Source organism: Ranitomeya imitator, chromosome 8 (genome assembly GCF_032444005.1).
Source record: "Ranitomeya imitator isolate aRanImi1 chromosome 8, aRanImi1.pri, whole genome shotgun sequence".
NCBI lineage: Eukaryota > Metazoa > Chordata > Amphibia > Anura > Dendrobatidae > Ranitomeya > Ranitomeya imitator.
In genome coordinates this window covers 184,029,212-184,049,787 of record NC_091289.1, presented here as the reverse complement: position 1 = coordinate 184,049,787, position 20,576 = coordinate 184,029,212, and the positions used below count along the sequence as shown (strand labels likewise).

The window sequence follows — 20,576 nt, the reverse complement described above, 5'->3', positions numbered from 1 at the left end:
GCCGGGGAGGCAGCGCTGCTGCTCAGATAACCGCACTATATGGCGGCAGTAAACATGTTGTGTAGTAATATAATACTAGAGCGGATGAGTATAATGCAGATTACTCGAGGCCGCTGGCGTGTCTCACCCCATTATAAGCAGGAGATGCTTTATCAGTCTCTAGTTTATGACTCTTCTCCCTGAGACACAGTACACGGCTGCCAGACACATTTAGTCACACTACAAGTACCAGCATGCCCTGACACCAGAGTATCTATCTGTGCAGGCTCTGGGATAGTGAACATCCTACCTCTACCCTTCTGTGTCTACAGGATTTAGTATGATGGCCCCAGAGAGACAGCTAAGCAGAGTGGCCTATTGGTGAACAACAAATCCCAGCCATCCCTGACAGTCTAGAACTTGTATTTCCAGTATAGAGCTGTGTGCTGGTCTGGCAAAGCAAGTGTTAATGGCCCAGCCTCTTCACATGCCAGCTCGCAGGTTTGTACATGCATGGATGGCATCATGTGAATGAGCCAGAAGAGGAGAAGCAGCAGCTCAGCCCCGCGCCCTCCCGGTGTGTGCCCGGTGCCTACGGGGAGCGCAGGAGGAGCACAAAGAAGGGGAAAGTTTGGGAAGTTCCGGAGTAACTAGTGAGCGGCGCAGTGACCACTGGGGGGCGCTCCTCGTTCTGCGGGGGCTCCGCTCGGATTCCTCTGCTGGAATATGACTGCGCTCTGCTCTTAATTATTTGCAGTGCAGTTTGCAGGAAGGGGCCGAGCAAGTGAAATCCCACAAGAGCCGAGAGCAGGCAGTCACTTCAGGGGGCTGGAAACAGAGCTCTGCAATAAAAGTGCAGGAGGACAGAGCCCCCCAGCCTTAGTGCAGAGACCCCCGGCCCCCTGCAATCCCCGCAGCCTTGGATTCTACCTCTACATTCACTTTCAAAAAAACTTTTCCTAACTTTTTCTGCAAACCGGGGATCTGACCTGGACGGACTTTGCTCCCTGGGATCGTCAGCAGAGGACACAGCGAGCAAAGCTGGGCAGCCTGGATCTCAAGAAGATCGTCAACAGTTGCTCCAGCAGCATGCAGAACTACAAGTACGACAAGGCGATGGTGCCCGAGAGCAGGAATGGGGGCAGCAGCGCCCTGAACAACAACAACGGGCCCGGCCACTGCAAGAAGGTCCTGCTCATCTTCCTGGACCTGTTCTGCCTGATCGTCGGTAAGTGCACGCGAAAGTTTCCCTTTACCCCTCGGTGCTCCAAGCTGCAGGGCTGTCACCGAGTGCCCCCCAAGGACTGCAGCCCGGGGGCTTCACTGGCACTTACTCCTCTGACACTGGGGCAGTCATGTATTAGGTTGTGTATTTTCTTACAGCTTTCATTATTCTGTTTGCATTGCATTTTATATTTGCATTTTATTATATTTTTCATTGTTTTAGGTTTGAATTTTCTCATATTTTTGCATTATTTTATATTTGCATTTTATTATATTTTTGTGTTATTTTGTGTTGTCATTTTATTATATTTTTTCATTGTTTTAGGTTTGAATTTTCTCGTATTTTTTCATTATTTTATATTTGCATTTTATTACACTTTTGCATTATTTTAGGTTTGAATTTTCTCATATTTTTTCATTATTTTATATTTGCATTTTATTACACTTTTGCATTATTTTCGGTTTGAATTTTCTCATATTTTTGCATTATTTTATATTTGCATTTTATTATATTTTTGCGTCATTTTGTGTTGTCATTTTATTATCTTTTTTTTCATTGTTTTAAGTTTGAATTTTCTCATATTTATGCATTATTTTATATTTGCTTTTTTATATATCTTTTTGCATTTTCTGTGTTTGCATTGTGTTATATTTTTGCATTATTTGTTGTCATTTTTATCATATGTTTACCTTATTTTAGGTTTGAATTTTCTACCTTTTGCATTATTTTATATTTGCGTCTTACTATATTTTGTGCATTATTTGATGTTGTCACTTTACTCTATTTTTGCATTACGTTGTGTTTGCATTGTGCTTCCCTATTACAGAACAGTCCACCGTTTATAGAGCCGTCTGGAGCCCCCCGGCCCCCTTCTGTCTCTCCTTTATACTTTATACACACTTTATGTTCATTCCACTTCACATTTTCAGGAAATATTGTGTTAGGAAATAGTGATGTCTAACATTGTATCCTGTCTGCTACACTTCTGCTAACTCCATATTGCTGCTGCCTGGTGGATGTGTAGTGTTGAGTTTCACTTGTGGTGCAAATGTTCACATCAACAAACAAAAAAAAAAGGAAAGTGTCATTAATATCTGGAAAGCACCCAAGGAAGTGAATCCAGTTACATTTTCTATTTGGAAAGTTCCATTAAAATTGCAGGGCTCAATAAATGGATGTGGCATGAGTGGGTGGTTTTGCACTATAGCAGAACTGCAACTCCCAGCATGCCATGAGCAGAGCTGTATATGGTACTCATTATAGGAGTGTGTGTTTAGATTGCAGCTTTTCGTATATAAACTGTAGGGATGAAGTTGTACACACTGCTGTGTGGTCCTGGGGGCGCAGCTGTAGCCCCTATAGGTTGTATATGGGAGATATTCCCCAGTGTGCAGCATGCAGTGCGCAGCTGTTATGGCCTCGCCAGGCTCTCTGGAGGAATGGGAGAGCTGTCCTGGCAGGACTGGATCAGTCTTATCAGATTTTAGAGAAATCCTTTCAATATCTTCAAAGAGAACACCCTCTTTTTGCCTTTCTTCTTTGCTCTGAATTCTCCACATTCTGCAATCACTGATGTCTGACTTCTCCTCCACTCAGCTGTACAGCACTGAAATGATTTTCCAAAACCACAATTAGATGCCCCCTCCCCTCCTTCCAGTGTAAATTCTGCAGCTTACTGTGGGCTGTAACCTGATAACTAGGAGTAAGGAGAGGCGCCAGGGTCCACAGTCACATACTGCAGCAGATATATGATCACTGTATGATCAATGCTCCGGAGTCAACTATCACCATATGCTGTTCCTTTATAGCATCCCTAGTAGTGACTGATGTCCCACTCACCCTGACCACAAGAGCAGCCGCAGGGACTTGTCTCCTAGAGTCATGGCTTGCACATATTGCACTGACTTGTCTCCTAGGGTCATGGCTTGCACATATTGCAGTGACTTGTCTCCTAGGGTCATGGCTTGCACATATTGCACTGACTTGTCTCCTAGGGTCATGGCTTGCACATATTGCACTGACTTGTCTCCTAGAGTCATGGCTTGCACATATTGCAGTGACTTTTCTCCTAGGGTCATGGCTTGCACATATTGCACTGACTTGTCTCCTAGGGTCATGGCTTGCACATATTGCAGTGACTTGTCTCCTAGAGTCATGGCTTGCACATATTGCAGTGACTTTTCTCCTAGGGTCATGGCTTGCACATATTGCAGTGACTTGTCTCCTAGTGTCATGGCTTGCACATATTGCAGTGGCTTATCTCCTAGGGTCATGGCTTGCACATATTGCACTGACTTGTCTCCTAGGGTCATGGCTTGCACATATTGCACTGACTTGTCTACTAGGGTCATGGCTTGCACATATTGCAGTGACTTGTCTCCTAGGGTCATGGCTTGCACATATTGCAGAGACTAGTTTCCCATTGTTATGGCTTGCACATATTGCACTGACTTGTTTCCTAAGATCATGTCTTGCACATATTGCAGTGACTTATCTCCTAGTGTCATGGCTTGCACATATTGCAGTGACTTGTCTCCTAGAGTCATGGCTTGCACATATTGCAGTGACTTGTCTCCTAGGGTCATGGCTTGCACATATTGCAGTGACTTGTCTCCTAGGGTCATGGCTTGCACATATTGCAGAGACTAGTTTCCCATTGTTATGGCTTGCACATATTGCACTGACTTGTTTCCTAAGATCATGTCTTGCACATATTGCAGTGACTTATCTCCTAGTGTCATGGCTTGCACATATTGCACTGACTTGTCTCCTAGAGTCATGGCTTGCACATATTGCAGTGACTTGTCTCCTAGAGTCATGGCTTGCACATATTGCAGTGACTTGTCTCCTAGGGTCATGGCTTGCACATATTGCAGTGACTTGTCTCCTAGGGTCATGGCTTGCACATATTGCAGTGACTTGTCTCCTAGGGTCATGGCTTGCACATATTGCAGAGACTAGTTTCCTATTGTTATGGCTTGCACATATTGCACTGACTTGTTTCCTAAGATCATGTCTTGCACATATTGCAGTGACTTATCTCCTAGTGTCATGGCTTGCACATATTGCAGTGACTTGTCTCCTAAGGTCATGACTTGCACATATTGCAGGGACTTGTCTCCTAAGGTCATGACTTGCACATATTACAGTGACTTGTCTCCTAAGGTCATGGCTTGCACATATTGCAGTGACTTGTCTCCTAGAGTCATGGCTTGCACATATTGCAGTGACTGGTCTCCTAGAGTCATGGCTTGCACATATTGCAGTGACTTGTCTCCTAAGGTCATGGCTTGCACATATTGCAGTGACTGGTCTCCTAAGGTCATGGCTTGCACATATTGCAGTGACTTGTCTCCTAGGGTCATGGCTTGCACATATTGCAGTGACTTGCTTCTACAGCTAAGCTGCATGTCAACAATATAGTAGGTTGCTGGTCAATGGTCGATGTTTAGTGTTGACTTAAAGGGTCTCTAAAGCTGATCCCAGTCCATAAATCATTATATAATTGACATCTGGTTTGCATTGTGTCCCGTGTAACTGAGAATACTTGGGGATTGGATAGCATCAGGTCCTTTAAACTTAGTAAGCGCCTTCCCCCTGATTTACAGGCTATGTTGGCTTGCGTCCATCCAGTATAGTTGAGATCTCCTTTTCTCTCTGTCATTGCTGGTGTAAGATGTGTGAATGATTAGGAAGGCTTGCGTTACGAATATTGGTGCAGATTGCAAACCTTTTGCCTTTTGAGGAGCCCTGCTAGGAAGCGGAGACATTAGGACTGAGTCTTGATCCTACTCTTGAATCCACCATTGGGTTCATCGGCCGGCTGATAGTAAATCCTAGCATCAATGCCCTGTCCTGGTAGATTACAGGCACAGATTCCAGATAAGAGTATCATGAGAGGAGATAAGACTTGGCGGGTTAACTTGACGTTTGCACTGTAAATGTTCCAAATATAGGAGCTAATCCCAAACTGCCGGGGCTAATCTCCCACCATAATCCTCAGATTATTGCCAGATCCGTTTTATGTTGTGGTTTTGTTCTCTGATTTTAGTTATTTAGTATTTTCTACTCTCGGTTTTCGATATTCATGGTGGACGGACGTGCTTGTGCTTTGAGATTCTCCTTTGGGATTATCGGTAAAACTTACATTTGAGTGTTGGTTACTATACTCCTGGGAAGACACTTTAGCGTACTAGGATTCACTTTAATGCCGGCAGCTATGAAATACGATGTCTTAATGCTTTTTACAAGGAACAGCTATCGTGTGACACTGTGCAGACGCCTCCCAAACAATGCTGAGGTTGACCGGTAATTGGGATCTGGAAGAAGATGTTGACGATCTTGGTATTAAGTAAAAGCAACGTGGAAGAACAGATGCAATTTAGCCTGTTGGAGTTTGGGTCCTGACATCGATTGTTCTTTACCCAATCGGCAAAACGTCCACCATCTTCTGTCCGATTTCCTAGGAAGCCACTTAACCCAAACATGTTTTGAAGTGTGGAAAGGAACCCAAGTGAACATGTGAAGATCATACAATCTGAACATAGAGGTTGACCTTGACCGGATTAGGACTTAACCCTAATTCCTAGAGGGACTTGTATTTACTTCTATGGGATACTGGGCTCACCAAGTGGGGAACCATTTGTTGACTAGCTGAAAACCTAAGAGAGATCCTGGCTACCGATTTCTGGTTGATACCTTATCACAATGCACTGTATCTGGAGTCACCTATCTAAAGGCTAAGTCCATAAATCTAGAAGACATTGACTGTCAACTAGATGTTTGCTTTGTCAGGGGGTGGCAAACATTTCATTAGTGACTTCTGATCCTCCTTATTGCAAAATTCCTCAAGACTGACCCAGGGGGAGTCATTTATCTTGTCTATCCTGGGTTTTTGTTTTTTTTTGCATGGTGCCCTAACTGCTCTAGGACATGGTGCAGAGATATGGAGTAAAAATTACCATCCAGTGTGAGCAGCGTTTACAGTAAACCGTGGAAAATAATCAATTTGTCCTGCATAGATAATTGCTGCTGCCTCCTAATTATTATCATTATACTCAGTTTCTTCTGACGACCTGTCACACTGGAATGCCTTGACAATAGCTACAATAATGACTATTCTGCATGATAAAGAACCTGCACAAACCGAAACAGTAGCTTCATTACCATCACAAGTGACACTGGTGGTAGCCTTGAAGTATCACCCATGGTGGAGTTTCATCCTGGATCACCAGGGATGTTCTTGACCTTCTCTGTTAACATACAAGACATGGTAAATCAACATTCATAAGAATATAGTCCAACCAAGTGATAGGTTTCATTAGTAGATGATACTTATTGTCTTGACGTGGTTAGAGGTTGCTAGGAAGTGCTCGAAGGCATCTCAGATACTTCCGAGGGCTTACCACTCAACACCAACATTCCCCATCAGCCTGACATGCATTACCTTGAACACAGATGACTGGAAACTATGGACAGAATCCACCATCTGGTCATTGTGAGGGGAACTGGAGGTTACGTAGACTGGTACGGCTGTGTACAGTCAGTAGACATAAGCACTTTGATTGTTTGACCCCCTCCAGAACTATCAAGAAGGTTTCTTTTGAGGAACACCACATATTTGTAGCATCTGTCTTCATAATGAGTGATTGAAAAGAGCAAATATGTCTTGGCATTTCTTAAAAAAATGTGCTTGGACTGTTTATAACTAGATACCTGCCTTGACTTAATGAGAGTAGTGGTTGATAGTACATGTTAGAAGACAACCTAGATAAGAAGCAAGACTTCCACTCAACCGCAATATTCCCCGACAGATTATGATGCATTACCATGGATGAAATTGAGGGCAAATCCCACCATCTGGACCTGGAAAGGTGAACTGAAGGTTACGTTGACTGGTACGGCTGTGCACAGTCAATGAAGACCTCACCTTGGTCTCCTTACCTCTTCGAGGAACACAACGTAGCCGCAGCTGCAGTGCCAACGTTTTCTAAATGAATGATTGACAGGTGCAAACACTTCTGGGCTTTCCGTAAGAAATGTAGTGGTGGGATTTACAAGAAGACTTTCTTCATCCTTCTTTTTCCATGGTCTTAGATGGTATCATAAACTGGAAGGTGGTAGGAAAATCCCAACTATTTCACCAATGCCGGACACCAGATTGGAGTAATTTAAGCCGCCCAGTTAATAATATTTACAGAAAAGTTTCTTATTCCTGTCTTGCTACAGTGGAAGAGGTTTCAACACCATCTGGAATAACTTTAGAGAACTTTGAGATGGGGGTTAACCCTTCATCCACCACCATTGCCTATAAAAAAAAAAAAAATTTTCCACCTCACTGTGGCCCCAGTAGGGTCAATTAGGAACCCTGCAAATAAACCCCAACACGTCTGTTATGGGGGTACAAACCGAGTGGGAAATGTATATTTTCCTGGAAACTCCCCATGAAACAGCAGGTAACATGCAATCCTCCTTTTGTGGTTGAGTTTTCAAGAGAAATTTAGTTACATCTGACTTATTTTTTTCTTAATTAGACTCATTTTTTCATGGAAACTAGATCTCCCCGTTGGTCTTTTATAGGGGAAGCAGAGGAGGGGGCTTCATGCTCCACAGACAAACCTGACGGGGTCTGGAAACTGGCGGTCCTGTGATACATATGTGTCTGTTAGCTTTTTTTTTTCTCCAAAAGGTCTCTGCTCCTTAAGTTTTTGGAAACATTTTTAAAAAATGTGTGTATGTATATATGTATGTGTGTATATATATATATATATATATATATATATATATATATATATATATACACATATATATATATATATATATATGTATATGTGTAAAATAATCCATTAGCGCCGCTGAGTGTGCGGTCTTTGATCTAAACCTTGAAAGTAGGATATGCCTAAAATGTCTTCTGAGTTGCAGCCTTGGAGGTGACCTTGAGCCGGACATATGATTCCTCACGGGGACAGATCCGTAGCAGATCTAGAGCGTGTGCACATATAGATTGGCATACACCTGCTGACCCCAATCTGCCATACAGATCCTAATAGCTCAGATGTTTTCTTTTGCGGAAGAAGGATAATCCTAAACCTCCATTATTAATTTCTAAATCCGTTCCCAGAATTCAGTAGATAATTTTCAAATTAAATAAAATATTTGCATTCCAGCGCCACCTAGTGGCAATTTATTTTGAAAAACCATTTGGATTTGCGTGATTTAATTTTCCCTTCTGATTTATTGATAGCTTCAGGCAGTATTTCCTTTATGGGATCATTTATGGTTGAAGTGCGAGTCTCAAGTGTCGGAGTGGGCGGCTGTGGTGAACTCCTGTAAATTCAGATTCCTGTAAATGCAGCTTTAAAAAATGAATGCTAAGTATAGGCCGAGACATAGAGCGTTACTTGATTATAAAAATCACTTTGCTGCAATTTATTTAATGCCTTAGTTTGGCTACATAAAGTCAAGTCAAGAAAGGCAAATTTTGGAAGATATTTTTTTTTCTTTTACCCTGGAAAAAAATCCCCTTGGGAGTCGTAGTCCTAGTTTGCACCCAGTGTTCCCTGGACCAGAGAGAAGAAAAAAGGATGAATCAAGATGATATACTTACAGGAATTTTCAGATTTCAGTGGAAATATTAATATTGCCGTTACCATTCTGACTGTTTCTGGGCTTCGAGGTCAGTTACAAATTAACTAAGGTATAGCCTGAGAATGGAAAGTGGAGGATAGAGGCGCTGTGCAGGCGTGGGCTGGGGGCAAAGTCTTGTTATTGCTCATAATCGTCGGGGAGGAGATCAGGGAGGAAGGCTTTCTCTGAAAAACGTACCTTCCACGAATTCCCCAAGTCTAATGTAAATGGCATAGGGCCCAATTCATTAAAACTGGTGTTTTTCAGAAAACACAGGGCTGTGGAGTCTGTGAGCCAAACCACCGATTCCGACTCTGACTCTGACTCCTCAATTTCCTTGACTTCCAACTCCTTGACTTCCGACTCCCCAGCGCTGTTCACTACTGAGCATGTGCATAAAGTGCAGCACAGATTCATCTCATCTACGACCCCACATCACTGGTCACTACTGAGCATGGACATAAAGTACAGCACAGATTCATCTCATCTACGACCCCACATCACTGGTCACTACTGAGCATGGACATAAAGTGCAGCACAGATTCATCTCATCTACGACCCCACATCACTGGTCACTACTGAGCATGGACATAAAGTACAGCACAGATTCATCTCATCTACGACCCCACATCACTGGTCACTACTGAGCATGGACATAAAGTGCAGCACAGATTCATCTCATCTACGACCCCACATCACTGGTCACTACTGAGCATGGACATAAAGTGTAGCACAGATTCATCTCATCTACGACCCCACATCACTGGTCACTACTGAGCATGGACATAAAGTGTAGCACAGATTCATCTCATCTATGACCCCACATCACTGGTCACTACTGAGCATGGACATAAAGTGCAGCACAGATTCATCTCATCTACGCCCCCACATCACTGGTCACTACTGAGCATGGACATAAAGTGCAGCACAGATTCATCTCATCTATGACCCCACATCACTGGTCACTACTGAGCATGTGCATAAAGTGCAGCACAGACTCATCTCATCTATGACCCCTCATCACTGGTCACTACTGAGCATGTGCATTAAGTACAGCACAGATTCATCTCAACTAAAAGCTGAGATCCTTAGATGAGGAACAGAACAGACATTTATTGGACATTTCATAACTTTACCAAATTATTATAAAACATTTACAGTACTGAACTACTGAACCCAATTTATTATATATTTTTGGAGTCGGAGTCTGTCCATTTTATACCAACTCCGACTCTGACTCCACAGTCCTGCGGACAAGTGACATCCACAAATTGCATGGCGGACAGGTGCAGTGCTCCCTGCTATTTACATGCTCTTGTCCGGTCCATAAACCTATTCTGAGCTGCCCTTTACTTTTTGCTGCCACAATATCCTGAAATGGGCACGTGACCACTTCTGCAAATCACTGGCTGCAGTGGTGATTTTGTTTTACCTGTCAGACAGCCCCTTTAGGTTGCGATTACCCTTAATAACCAACAAGTAATCTAACTTTGGTTTGCTCGATAACCCAACCTTAGATGCAAGTAGAAAAGTTTTAAAAAACTTTGTAAAAGTTTGTATAACTAGATGCACTCACATCCAGCAGTTATAGCTACTAACATCTTTATACATTGGTATTTACCACTCATAAAAGTCTGAGGTCCAAAGTCATCGTGGAGCCAAGATTGTCCAAGTCTTGAGTGGAGCAATGCTAGAGAATGGAAAACCTCAACATTCTTGTGGTGGCTCCATCTTTATCACCTGCTTGCAGAAATGTCCTATCTCTTGGTGTCGACTGTCTGTGCTCATTTTCTGTGACTTCGTTGTCTTGTGTCGCCATCTACCTTTTCGTGCCGTCCTTCCCGTCAGCTATTTGATTAGGAAATCAAGACGAGCGGAGTGGGGGTCGAGAACAATGCGCCTTTCAACTGCCTGATCTAATTTAGTATCTTTGAAAAGTGAATACAGCCTTTTACTATGCGTTTTACCCGGCCATAGAAATGTCTCTGTGAATGCCAATTCATGCCGTACATAACTCCTAGAGGAGCCAAATGGCCGTTATTTTTTTCCCACCAATTCTATTGAAAAGTTTGCACAATGGACATTGTTTCAGGGCCATCTCCTCGGCAACTGCCATTGATGTCCAATCGTACATCTCAGTCTGGATAATCCGTCCTGGTCTGATCACCCTTCATAAATAATCCAGATCTGATCCAAAAGTAGACGAAGAATTATTCAAAATGGATGTATCAAGAATGTATCAAGAAGTAACATCTTGGATCAGTCGTGTTACTAACAGAGTCTCATGGTTGGAGATGAATATTAATTGATACTTTGTAACCAGTTTGCCCGCCGAGCCGCGTTGTGTCCAGACTTGCATGAAGTCTCTCTCGGAAAGTGAGGATCGTTGCGTCCTTAAATTACACAGCGTCGTTTTATGAGCTCTCTCTAATAGGAGCGTGAAAACAGTATTTAGTGAAAGGGCTGAGCTTTGTGGAGCAGGTTGAATGCGCCCCTGGCCCATTGTCAAAGACCTATTCACATGGAGGCTTTAGCTGAATGGTGCAGTGATTAACATGGGAGACAGTATCTGCTGTTCAGAGCACAGGACGGGGCGGTATACCGAGGGAGAGGGGGGCGGTAAATCGGGGAAGAGGGGGACGCAATGTGAAGGGAACAAAAATCTGAATCTATAGAGTGGAATAGGTGTAGTATGGTCATCATGGGGGTTGTAGTGCTCTATTTATAGAGTGGAATATAAATGTATTATAGTCTGGGCATGATGGGGGTTGTAGTGTTCTTTATATAAAGTATGATGCAATCAAATTATGGTCATGTTGAGGGTTGTAGTGCTCTATGTATACAGTATAGTAGGAATGGCAGCAGGCAGGTGTCAGAGCTTCCTCAGGAATGGCCGCAGGCAGGTGTCAGAGCTTCATCAGGAATGGCAGCAGGCAGGTGTTAGAGCTTCATCAGGAATGGCCGCAGGCAGGTGTTAGAGCTTCATCAGGAATGGCCGCAGGCAGGTGTGAGAGTTTGCTCAGGAATGGCAGCAGGCAGGTGTGAGAGTTTGCTCAGGAATGGCAGCAGGCAGGTGTGAGAGTTTGCTCAGGAATGGCAGCAGGCAGGTGTGAGAGCATTCTCAGGAATGGCAGCAGGCAGGTGTGAGAGTTTGCTCAGGAATGGCAGCAGGCAGGTGTCAGATCTTCCTCAAGACTGGCAGCAGGCAGGTGTCAGAGCTTCATCAGGAATGGCAGCAGGCAGGTGTCAGAGCTTCATCAGGAATGGCAGCAGGCAGGTGTGAGAGCTTTCTCAGGAATGGCAGCAGGCAGGTGTGAGAGTTTGCTCAGGAATGGCAGCAGGCAGGTGTCAGATCTTCCTCAAGACTGGCAGCAGGCAGGTGTCAGAGCTTCATCAGGAATGGCAGCAGGCAGGTGTGAGAGCTTTCTCAGGAATGGCAGCAGGCAGGTGTCAGAGCTTTCTCAGGAATGGCAGCAGGCAGGTGTCAGAGCTTCATCAGGAATGGCAGCAGGCAGGTGTGAGAGCTTTCTCAGGAATGGCAGCAGGCAGGTGTCAGAGCTTTCTCAGGAATGGCAGCAGGCAGGTGTGAGAGTTTGCTCAGGAATGGCAGCAGGCAGGTGTCAGAGCTTCCTCAAGAATGGCAGCAGGCAGGTGTCAGAGCTTCATCAGGAATGGCAGCAGGCAGGTGTCAGAGCTTTCTCAGGAATGGCAGCAGGCAGGTGTCAGAGCTTTGTATAAAAACCAAGATTACCAAGCTATAATTTCCCTACTTTGGACATATACGAAGAGAGCCATTACTGGAGAATCATGGTTGGAAGAATAGAAGGAACAAGGCGAAGAGGAAGACCAGCAACTTGATGGCCTGATACTATCAAGATACCAATGGAGAAGACCCTGGTGGCCCTATCTAGGTTTGCACAAGAGTCATCTTCCTACAGATCATTCATCCATCAAGTCACCATGGCTGGAGATCGAGCTGAAAGTCGTTAAAAAAAAACTGAAAAACAGAAAAACTCCTCAAGAAAACACAAGAGTTTATTAGTGTAGGTTAATCTTTAAAATGAAGTGCAAAGCAGGAGGACGGTGGAAACTTTGAGCCTTGACTTTATCATGGAGCGGAGTCACAGAACTTTCTTTGAACCCGCTACACGTTGTTAATCCCTCTTTGTTTTTCTTTTAAGAAATTGCTTTTATTTCCTTCCCATGAAAAGGTTTCCTTGGAACAGTCTGTGTTCTAGGATTTCGAGGCCTATTATGAACCACAGAGCTGCTGGCAGAGCTTGGTTTCTTCTCAAACATTTCACCAGTTCTGATCTTTGGGGTTCAAGTTCAGGATACAGAGCTCCGGGGTAAAAACAATGAGGCTTTTCAGGAGGACAGAGGCCGGTTGGCGTGAATGCAAAGGGATTTCTTTAGAGGAGAGCGCTGGGGAATGTGCAGAATACAGGAGTGTACCATTACAGGCTGATGATTTTATTTGGATTTCTTCACTCTGTTTCTGGTTTGATTTTCTTTAGTGGGAAACTCATTTAGAGAAAAGGGAAAAAAAAAAATCTTCAGAAGTTTTTGTGTTTGTCTTAGAGGTGGAGTCGGGCATCCTGATTGCCCATAAATTAGCTGGGAATTGATCCCTCGTGTTTCATGTGAAGGAAGTGGCATCTCAGGGTTGAAGGGGCGATCACTTACATCCATTTAGTTTGGATTAAGTTTTTTTTTTTTTTCCTTCGCTCTCGGATTTTTCTTTTTTTTTTAAGTTCCGTTTTTAACTTCTAAAGTTTATTTTTTTTATGCAATTTGTTTTTGTATATCGGATATAAATGATAACTCCATACATTTTGCACAAAAAAATAAAAATTGATTTTTTTTTCTGGGAGCAAATAGTTTTTAAGATGGGAGTAAATCCAACAAATACCAATAAAATATGCCAAACTGGGATACCACCAAGATAGACATTCGTTTTGTCCCGCCTTCTCCCTGATGAAGAGGTTAAAAGTCGAATCGCCCTCCCCAGTCACCCTGATAAGAGCAACTTAATTAGATAAAATTGCAAGTGCTTGGAAAGACACGCAACTTTGTAATTTAGCCTCTTTGTTCTCACGAACAGATGGATTTTTAATTCTATAGTTTACTGCTCATTTTCTAGGATAACGGCCACCTCTGCAGTCTATCAGAAGTGGCCAGTCTCCTTGGTAAGGAGGCCAAATTTACATGGACTTTGTTGCAGAGCTGGGGTCCCCAATCTGTGACTCGGGAGCAACTTCTGATTGGTGGACCCATGATATGTGGCTTGTGCCATCTTGGTGCTAGCAAGCAGCTATGATTAGAAGGTCTCCAGATAGTAACTTAGGTGAATAGCCGCACACAGAACAGCAGATCTGGATGTGGAAGAGTGAAAAATATGCTGAGCTGGAGATAGGTTGAAGTGTGTATAAATGTGCAGCCAATTGGATTTTCCACCATGCAACCATTGCTTTCTTATCTCTTTTGATGGCTAGCTCTTGGGACCTTCATCCCCCATGGTCTATACCAGTATTCCCCAACTCCGGTCCTCAAGAGCCACCAACAGGTCGTGTTTTCAGTATTTCCTTAGTATTGAACAGGTAATAATTGCATCACCTGGACAGGCAAGATTTCAATCACCCTTGCAATACTAAGGAAATCCTGAAAACATGACCTGTTGGTGGCTCTTGAGGACCGGAGTTGGGGAACACTGGTCTATACCCACTACCCGTACATCGGTACGATAAGAAATAAGCGTCTCTTCTCTCCTCCATGTTGTCATATCCTTCAGCTGGGGCTGCACATCATCATCACCCTACTGCGGGTTCTGATCCTTCAGGCCTCATTGTGTCCACCATAACTCTTGGGATTTATTTGCAGTTTTCCCACTCGCTCTGTCTCCAAAGACAATAGAGAGGCAATCTGTCAGCAGGCTCTTATCTGCACGCTCTGCTCACAAACCAGATAGCAGGGACTCTGCTGTAGAGGCTCTCAGGCATTAATGATTAGATGGTGCCAACTCGAGACGTTGGGTGCTAGAGAGAAAACATGGAGGCTGGAAAGAATGGATAGTTATAACAGGGAGCCCATGAGTTCCTGGAGATGAGCGTGCGCTCACGGGAGCCATGTGTTATAATAGACGGATATTAAAGGGTGGACACAGCTATGTGCACAATTACTCAACGTCACTTCATTCACCATTGACAGAGCAAACAGTAGAACCAGGATACAGAGGAAGTGCGCTCAGTGCTCTCTATAGTATGTTAAAGCCTTGCTCTCCTTTTTCTGTCTGTTTAATGACAGCCCTCACAAAGATTTAGAGAAACTAATTACCCTTTGCTTGTAGGAGGAGAAGGATTTTTAATTAATCCCCCAACCAAATACACTCCTTCACTTCAATTCTCACAGACATTTAGACGTCAGCAACTCATCCCCAGTCTTATATTAACTTTGTATTTTATGCAGCCTATCCATTCACTAGAGAGCAGTGACATCACTGAGAATGCAGCCTATCCATTCACTAGAGAGCGGTGACATCACTGAGAATGCAGCCTATCCATTCACTAGAGAGCGGTGACATCACTGAGAATGCAGCCTATCCATTCACTAGAGAGCGGTGACATCACTGAGAATGCAGCCTATCCATTCACTAGAGAGCGGTGACATCACTGAGAATGCAGCCTATCCATCACTAGAGAGCAGTGACATCACTGAGAATGCAGCCTATCCATCACTAGAGAGCACTGACCTCACTGAGAATGCAGCCTATCCATCACTAGAGAACAGTGACATCACTGAGAATTCAGCCTATCCATCATTAGAGAGCAGTGACATCACTGAGAATGCAGCCTATCCAGCCTATCCATCACTAGAGAGCGGTCACATTACTAAGAATGCAGCCTATCCATCACTAGAGAGCAGTGACATCACTGAGAATGCAGCCTATCCATCACTAGAGAGCAGTGACATCACTGAGAATGCAGCCTATCCATCACTAGAGAGCAGTGACATCATGGAGAATGCAGCCTATCACTAGAGAGCAGTGACATCACTGAGAATGCAGCTTATCCATCACTAGAGAGCAGTGACATCACTGATAATGCAGCCTATCCATCGCTAGAGAGCAGTGACATCACTGAGAATGCAGCCTATCCATCACTAGAGAGCAGTGACATCACTGAGAATGCAGCCTATCACTAGAAAGCAGTGACATCACTGAGAATGCAGCCTATCCATCACTAGAGAGCGATCACATTACTAAGAATGCAGCCTATCCATCACTAGACAGCAGTGACATCATGGAGAATGCAGCCTATCCATTCACTAGAGAGCAGTGACATCATGGAGAATGCAGCCTATCCATCACTAGAGAGCAGTGACATCACTGGGAATGCAGCCTATCCATCACTAGAGAGCGGGGACATCACTGAGAATGCAGCCTATCCATCACTAGAGAGCGGTGACATCACTGAGAATGCAGCCTATCCATTCACTAGAGAGCAGTTACATCACTGAGAATGCAGCCTATCCATTCACTAGAGAGCAGTGACATCACTGAGAATGCAGCCTATCCATTCACTAGAGAGCGGTGACATCACTGAGAATGCAGCCTATCCATTCACTAGAGAGCGGTGACATCACTGAGAATGCAGCCTATCCATTCACTAGAGAGCGGTGACATCACTGAGAATGCAGCCTATCCATCACTAGAGAGCAGTGACATCACGGAGAATGCAGCCTATCCATCACTAGAGAGCAGTGACATCACTGAGAATGCAGCTTATCCATCACTAGAGAGCAGTGACATCACTGAGAATGCAGCCTATCCATCACTAGAGAGCAGTGACATCATGGAGAATGCAGCTTATCCATCACTAGAGAGCAGTGACATCACTGAGAATGCAGCCTATCCATCACTAGAGAGCAGTGACATCATGGAGAATGCAGCCTATCCATCACTAGAGAGCGGTGACATCACTGAGAATGCAGCCTATCCATCACTAGAGAGCAGTGACATCACTGAGAATGCAGCCTATCCATCACTAGAGAGCACTGACCTCACTGAGAATGCAGCCTATCCATCACTAGAGAACAGTGACATCACTGAGAATGCAGCCTATCCATCACTAGAGAGCAGTGACATCACTGAGAATGCAGCCTATCCATCACTAGAGAGCAGTGACATCACTGAGAATGCAGCTTATCCATCACTAGAGAGCAGTGACATCACTGAGAATGCAGCCTATCCATCACTAGAGAGCAGTGACATCACTGAGAATGCAGCCTATCACTAGAGAGCAGTGACATCACTGAGAATGCAGCCTATCCATCACTAGAGAGCGGTCACATTACTAAGAATGCAGCCTATCCATCACTAGATAGCAGTGACATCATGGAGAATGCAGCCTATCCATTCACTAGAGAGCAGTGACATCACTGAGAATGCAGCCTATCCATCACTAGAGAGTGGTGACATCACTGAGAATGCAGCCTATCCATCACTAGAGAGCGGGGACATCACTGAGAATGCAGCCTATCCATCATTAGAGAGCGGTGACATCGCAGTGATCGCCTCCATCCTTCTGTAGGTGAAGCCTCTGCCTCATAATTACAGTCACCGGTCGGACATTACTTGCTCTCCTGATTAAATCGTTTTCCATGCCGCGCTGATTGTTGGCTGCCCAGCCCCCACCTCAACCCTTGATGATGCTTGGCCGGAAAAGCCACATATAATTAGCAGTTCCCCCCTCGTCCTGCTCTGAGCCGCTGCCAATTCCGTCTTTTTTATTAGGTGCCGCTGTTTTCTTGTCTTTCAGGATCTTGAGGAATTACCTTATAGAAAGTCATCACATCCCCCGTTGGTAAAGTTGTTGCTCCCTGATTAATTGGAGCGTTGAGCGGAGCGGTGACTAATGCATCCCAATGTCTGATTACCCCTGGTGCAGAATCGGGGCCCTGAGACGTGACCGCCTGTTTGTCTGTCTCGGTAGGAGAGTTTTCCATCTTTACCTGTAAGCACCTGAGCTGGATACAGTTACTTCCAATCATCCATTTCTGTTACATTTTAGCCGAGTTTTCCAATTTACTCTACAGCTGTAAGTTCCCGACTTCTCCAACCTCTTGCAATTTGGACCATGATACAATTACCCCAGTGTGTGAGAAGGGCAGTGACAAGACTTTTCGGAGTCAGAAGACGGCACTTACAAGGATGGACCAAAATCTGTCATCCCTTACCTGGTGTAAACGCCGCTGTTCTCCTGAATCCGACGATGTTTTTTGTTTGTTTCTGCGCCTTTCCGTTCCTGAGATATGGCCTCGTCTTCCCTGTACATAAATCTGGCGTTGTTAGCCAATGGGGCGTGATCCTCAAAAAGTGTTTACCTCACCCATTTGGCTAACAAGACTAGATTCACATATAGAAAGAAGGAGCCATATCTCGGGAACGGAGAGGCGCTGGAACAAAAGAAAAACTACGCCGGATTCAGGAGAACAGCAGCGTCTACACCCTGTAAAGAAAACAAAAAAGTCCTATATAAAGGAGAATTCTTAAAGGGATTGTCTATTTTGAATAATCACTTTGTATGAAGACATTACAGACTTGTGTGCCATGGTGGTCCCCAAATGATGAGCACCTCGTTAGCTGCTTAAAATTAAAAAAAAAGAAAAAAACCTTTTTTTTCTTGTTTGAGGTCACTATGTACATATATACTGTATATACTACATCACACCACCTTCTGATTGGTTGGATCATATGCAGCCAATTAGCAGTCACCTGCCCAGCCTTCCCCAACTTCCACACCCTCCAGGGGCATAAAGGGTTTGCAGTTGCATCCAGTCACTGGAGCCGGGGGGGAGGCCGAAAAGGTTCATTTGGCCCATGTTTGACCAATGCTATTAAAGACCAGGGACAGTTTAGGGCCCTGATGGAGATTTTGCATTGGGGCCCTCAATCTTCACGTTCCACCATGCATCCTTCCTACTAATGCAGGAGGTTCATTGTACTTTATAAGATCCTGAACACTCACCATAGACACATGGGAATAAATATGCCACTTGTAAGAGTGCCCGTCCCTTTAAGAAGCGGGGGCATTCTTCGTATAATGATGCATTTTTGCAGCTATTCTTCATTTGTTAATATGCAGAGCAGGCTTCCTATAGACGACACATCTGCCACAATCTCGTCCTGAAGAATGGACGCCTCCCTATGGCGGGCGGTGCAGCGGAGCGCTCTCCATAGTTCTACACCAGGACAGTGCGGACATTGTGCCCGAGCTTAACCTGTTCACTCCTGGTGGGCACAGGAGCGGCGGCACAGTCAGGAGGACGGGGGGCACACAATGCCTCCTTCATAGCCGGCCCCTTTGTCTTTCTGGGAGTAGGAGAGCGGTGAATGGAGGTCAGCGGCTCAGTCACCATCACAGTGAAATCCCCCCCCCCCCCTCCGTGGGAATGGAAAGGGCTCCGCTGTCACCATGTGACCCCCACAAACCTGCAACGTGCCACAACACAAAGGCGAAGGGATTTAGTGCGGCAGGAATCCGATTCCGGCAGGTGAGGAAGGAGCAAAGTGCGGACAATGAGCCCGGTGTGAACGCGCCGCACAAAGTGCCGCAAAGTCGCCGATCGTCTGAGACCCTGAGGACCGAGCTGCAGCGGTCACTGTATGTAATAAGCAATTCAGCTATGGAAGTTATTAGGGAAAAAAGGTTATTTATTCTTCTGTGCATCTAGATATCTGTACAAGGTAAAGTTACTTCGAAGAATTATCTGTCTATCTATTATCTATCTATTTATCTATTATCCATCTATTTATCTATCTATCTATCATCTATCTATTATCTATCTATCATCTATCTATTATCTATCATCCATCTATTATCTATCATCCATCTATCTATCTATTATCTACCTATTATCCATCTATTATCTATCTATCATCTATCTATCTATTATCTATCTATTATTTATTATCTATTTATCATCCATCTGATATCTATCCATGTATTAGCTATCTAATATCTATCTCTATATATCTATTATCATCATCTATCTATTATTTATTATCTATCATCCATTATCTATCTATCATCTATTATCTCTCTATTATCTATCTATCTATTATCTGCCTATTATCTGTCATCTATTATCTATCTATCTATTATCTATCACCTATTATCTATCTATTATATATGTATCTATAATGATTTCCATCCCCTTGTACTATTTTACCCGGCTCAGTGCGATCCCAGTATCCGATCGGACGCTGGCGTGCTGTGACAATATTGGCCATGTGCACGGCCCCGTAGAATAACATGGGGATCGGAGTGATGCAAAGTTTTGTCGGATTGCGCTCGGACCCAAGATACGGTCGTCTGCACAAGCCTTTAATAGCAGACTATGGAGCCGGTGGCCACAGGCCGGAGATCAGTGGTAATAAATATCTAACCTTTCTGTGATGAAATTGTCTATAATCTCGGGGGTCGTCTACGACACAGAAGTGATGGAAAGTCTAATAGTCCAAATACATAAACTTAGGAAACACCTTATAATATCCCCCCCAAAAAAGTGATTAGTGGATTTTTGGAGGGACTCTTAATATTTCCGCTGCTCGCCGTCTTGGCCGGTGTTTTCCTCCACATTCACAGCCGTGCGCTGTTTGTGCAGGTGGCAGCTGTCGACACTGAAGAGAGATTTCCAGATCCACAATAGATACATTGACAGCCGGCGGTTGGAGCTCGGCGGCGAC

At 44.2% G+C, this 20,576-nt stretch overlaps 1 protein-coding gene across 2 annotated transcripts in view; it reads left to right on the top strand.

The window, feature by feature from the left end:
• Positions 1-501: 501 nt before the first annotated feature.
• The window catches only part of PLPP3 (phospholipid phosphatase 3), a 54,184-nt gene continuing 34,109 nt past the window's right edge, over positions 502-20,576 (top strand). Inside the window, exon 1 of one of the 2 annotated variants that reach the window (XM_069738092.1) lies at positions 502-1,207. In XM_069738092.1, coding sequence (XP_069594193.1) covers positions 1,069-1,207 — 139 coding nt within the window. In that variant the 5' untranslated portion in view covers positions 502-1,068. The remainder of the gene's footprint in view (positions 1,208-20,576) is intronic. The other variant, XM_069738093.1, reaches the window with a different exon arrangement.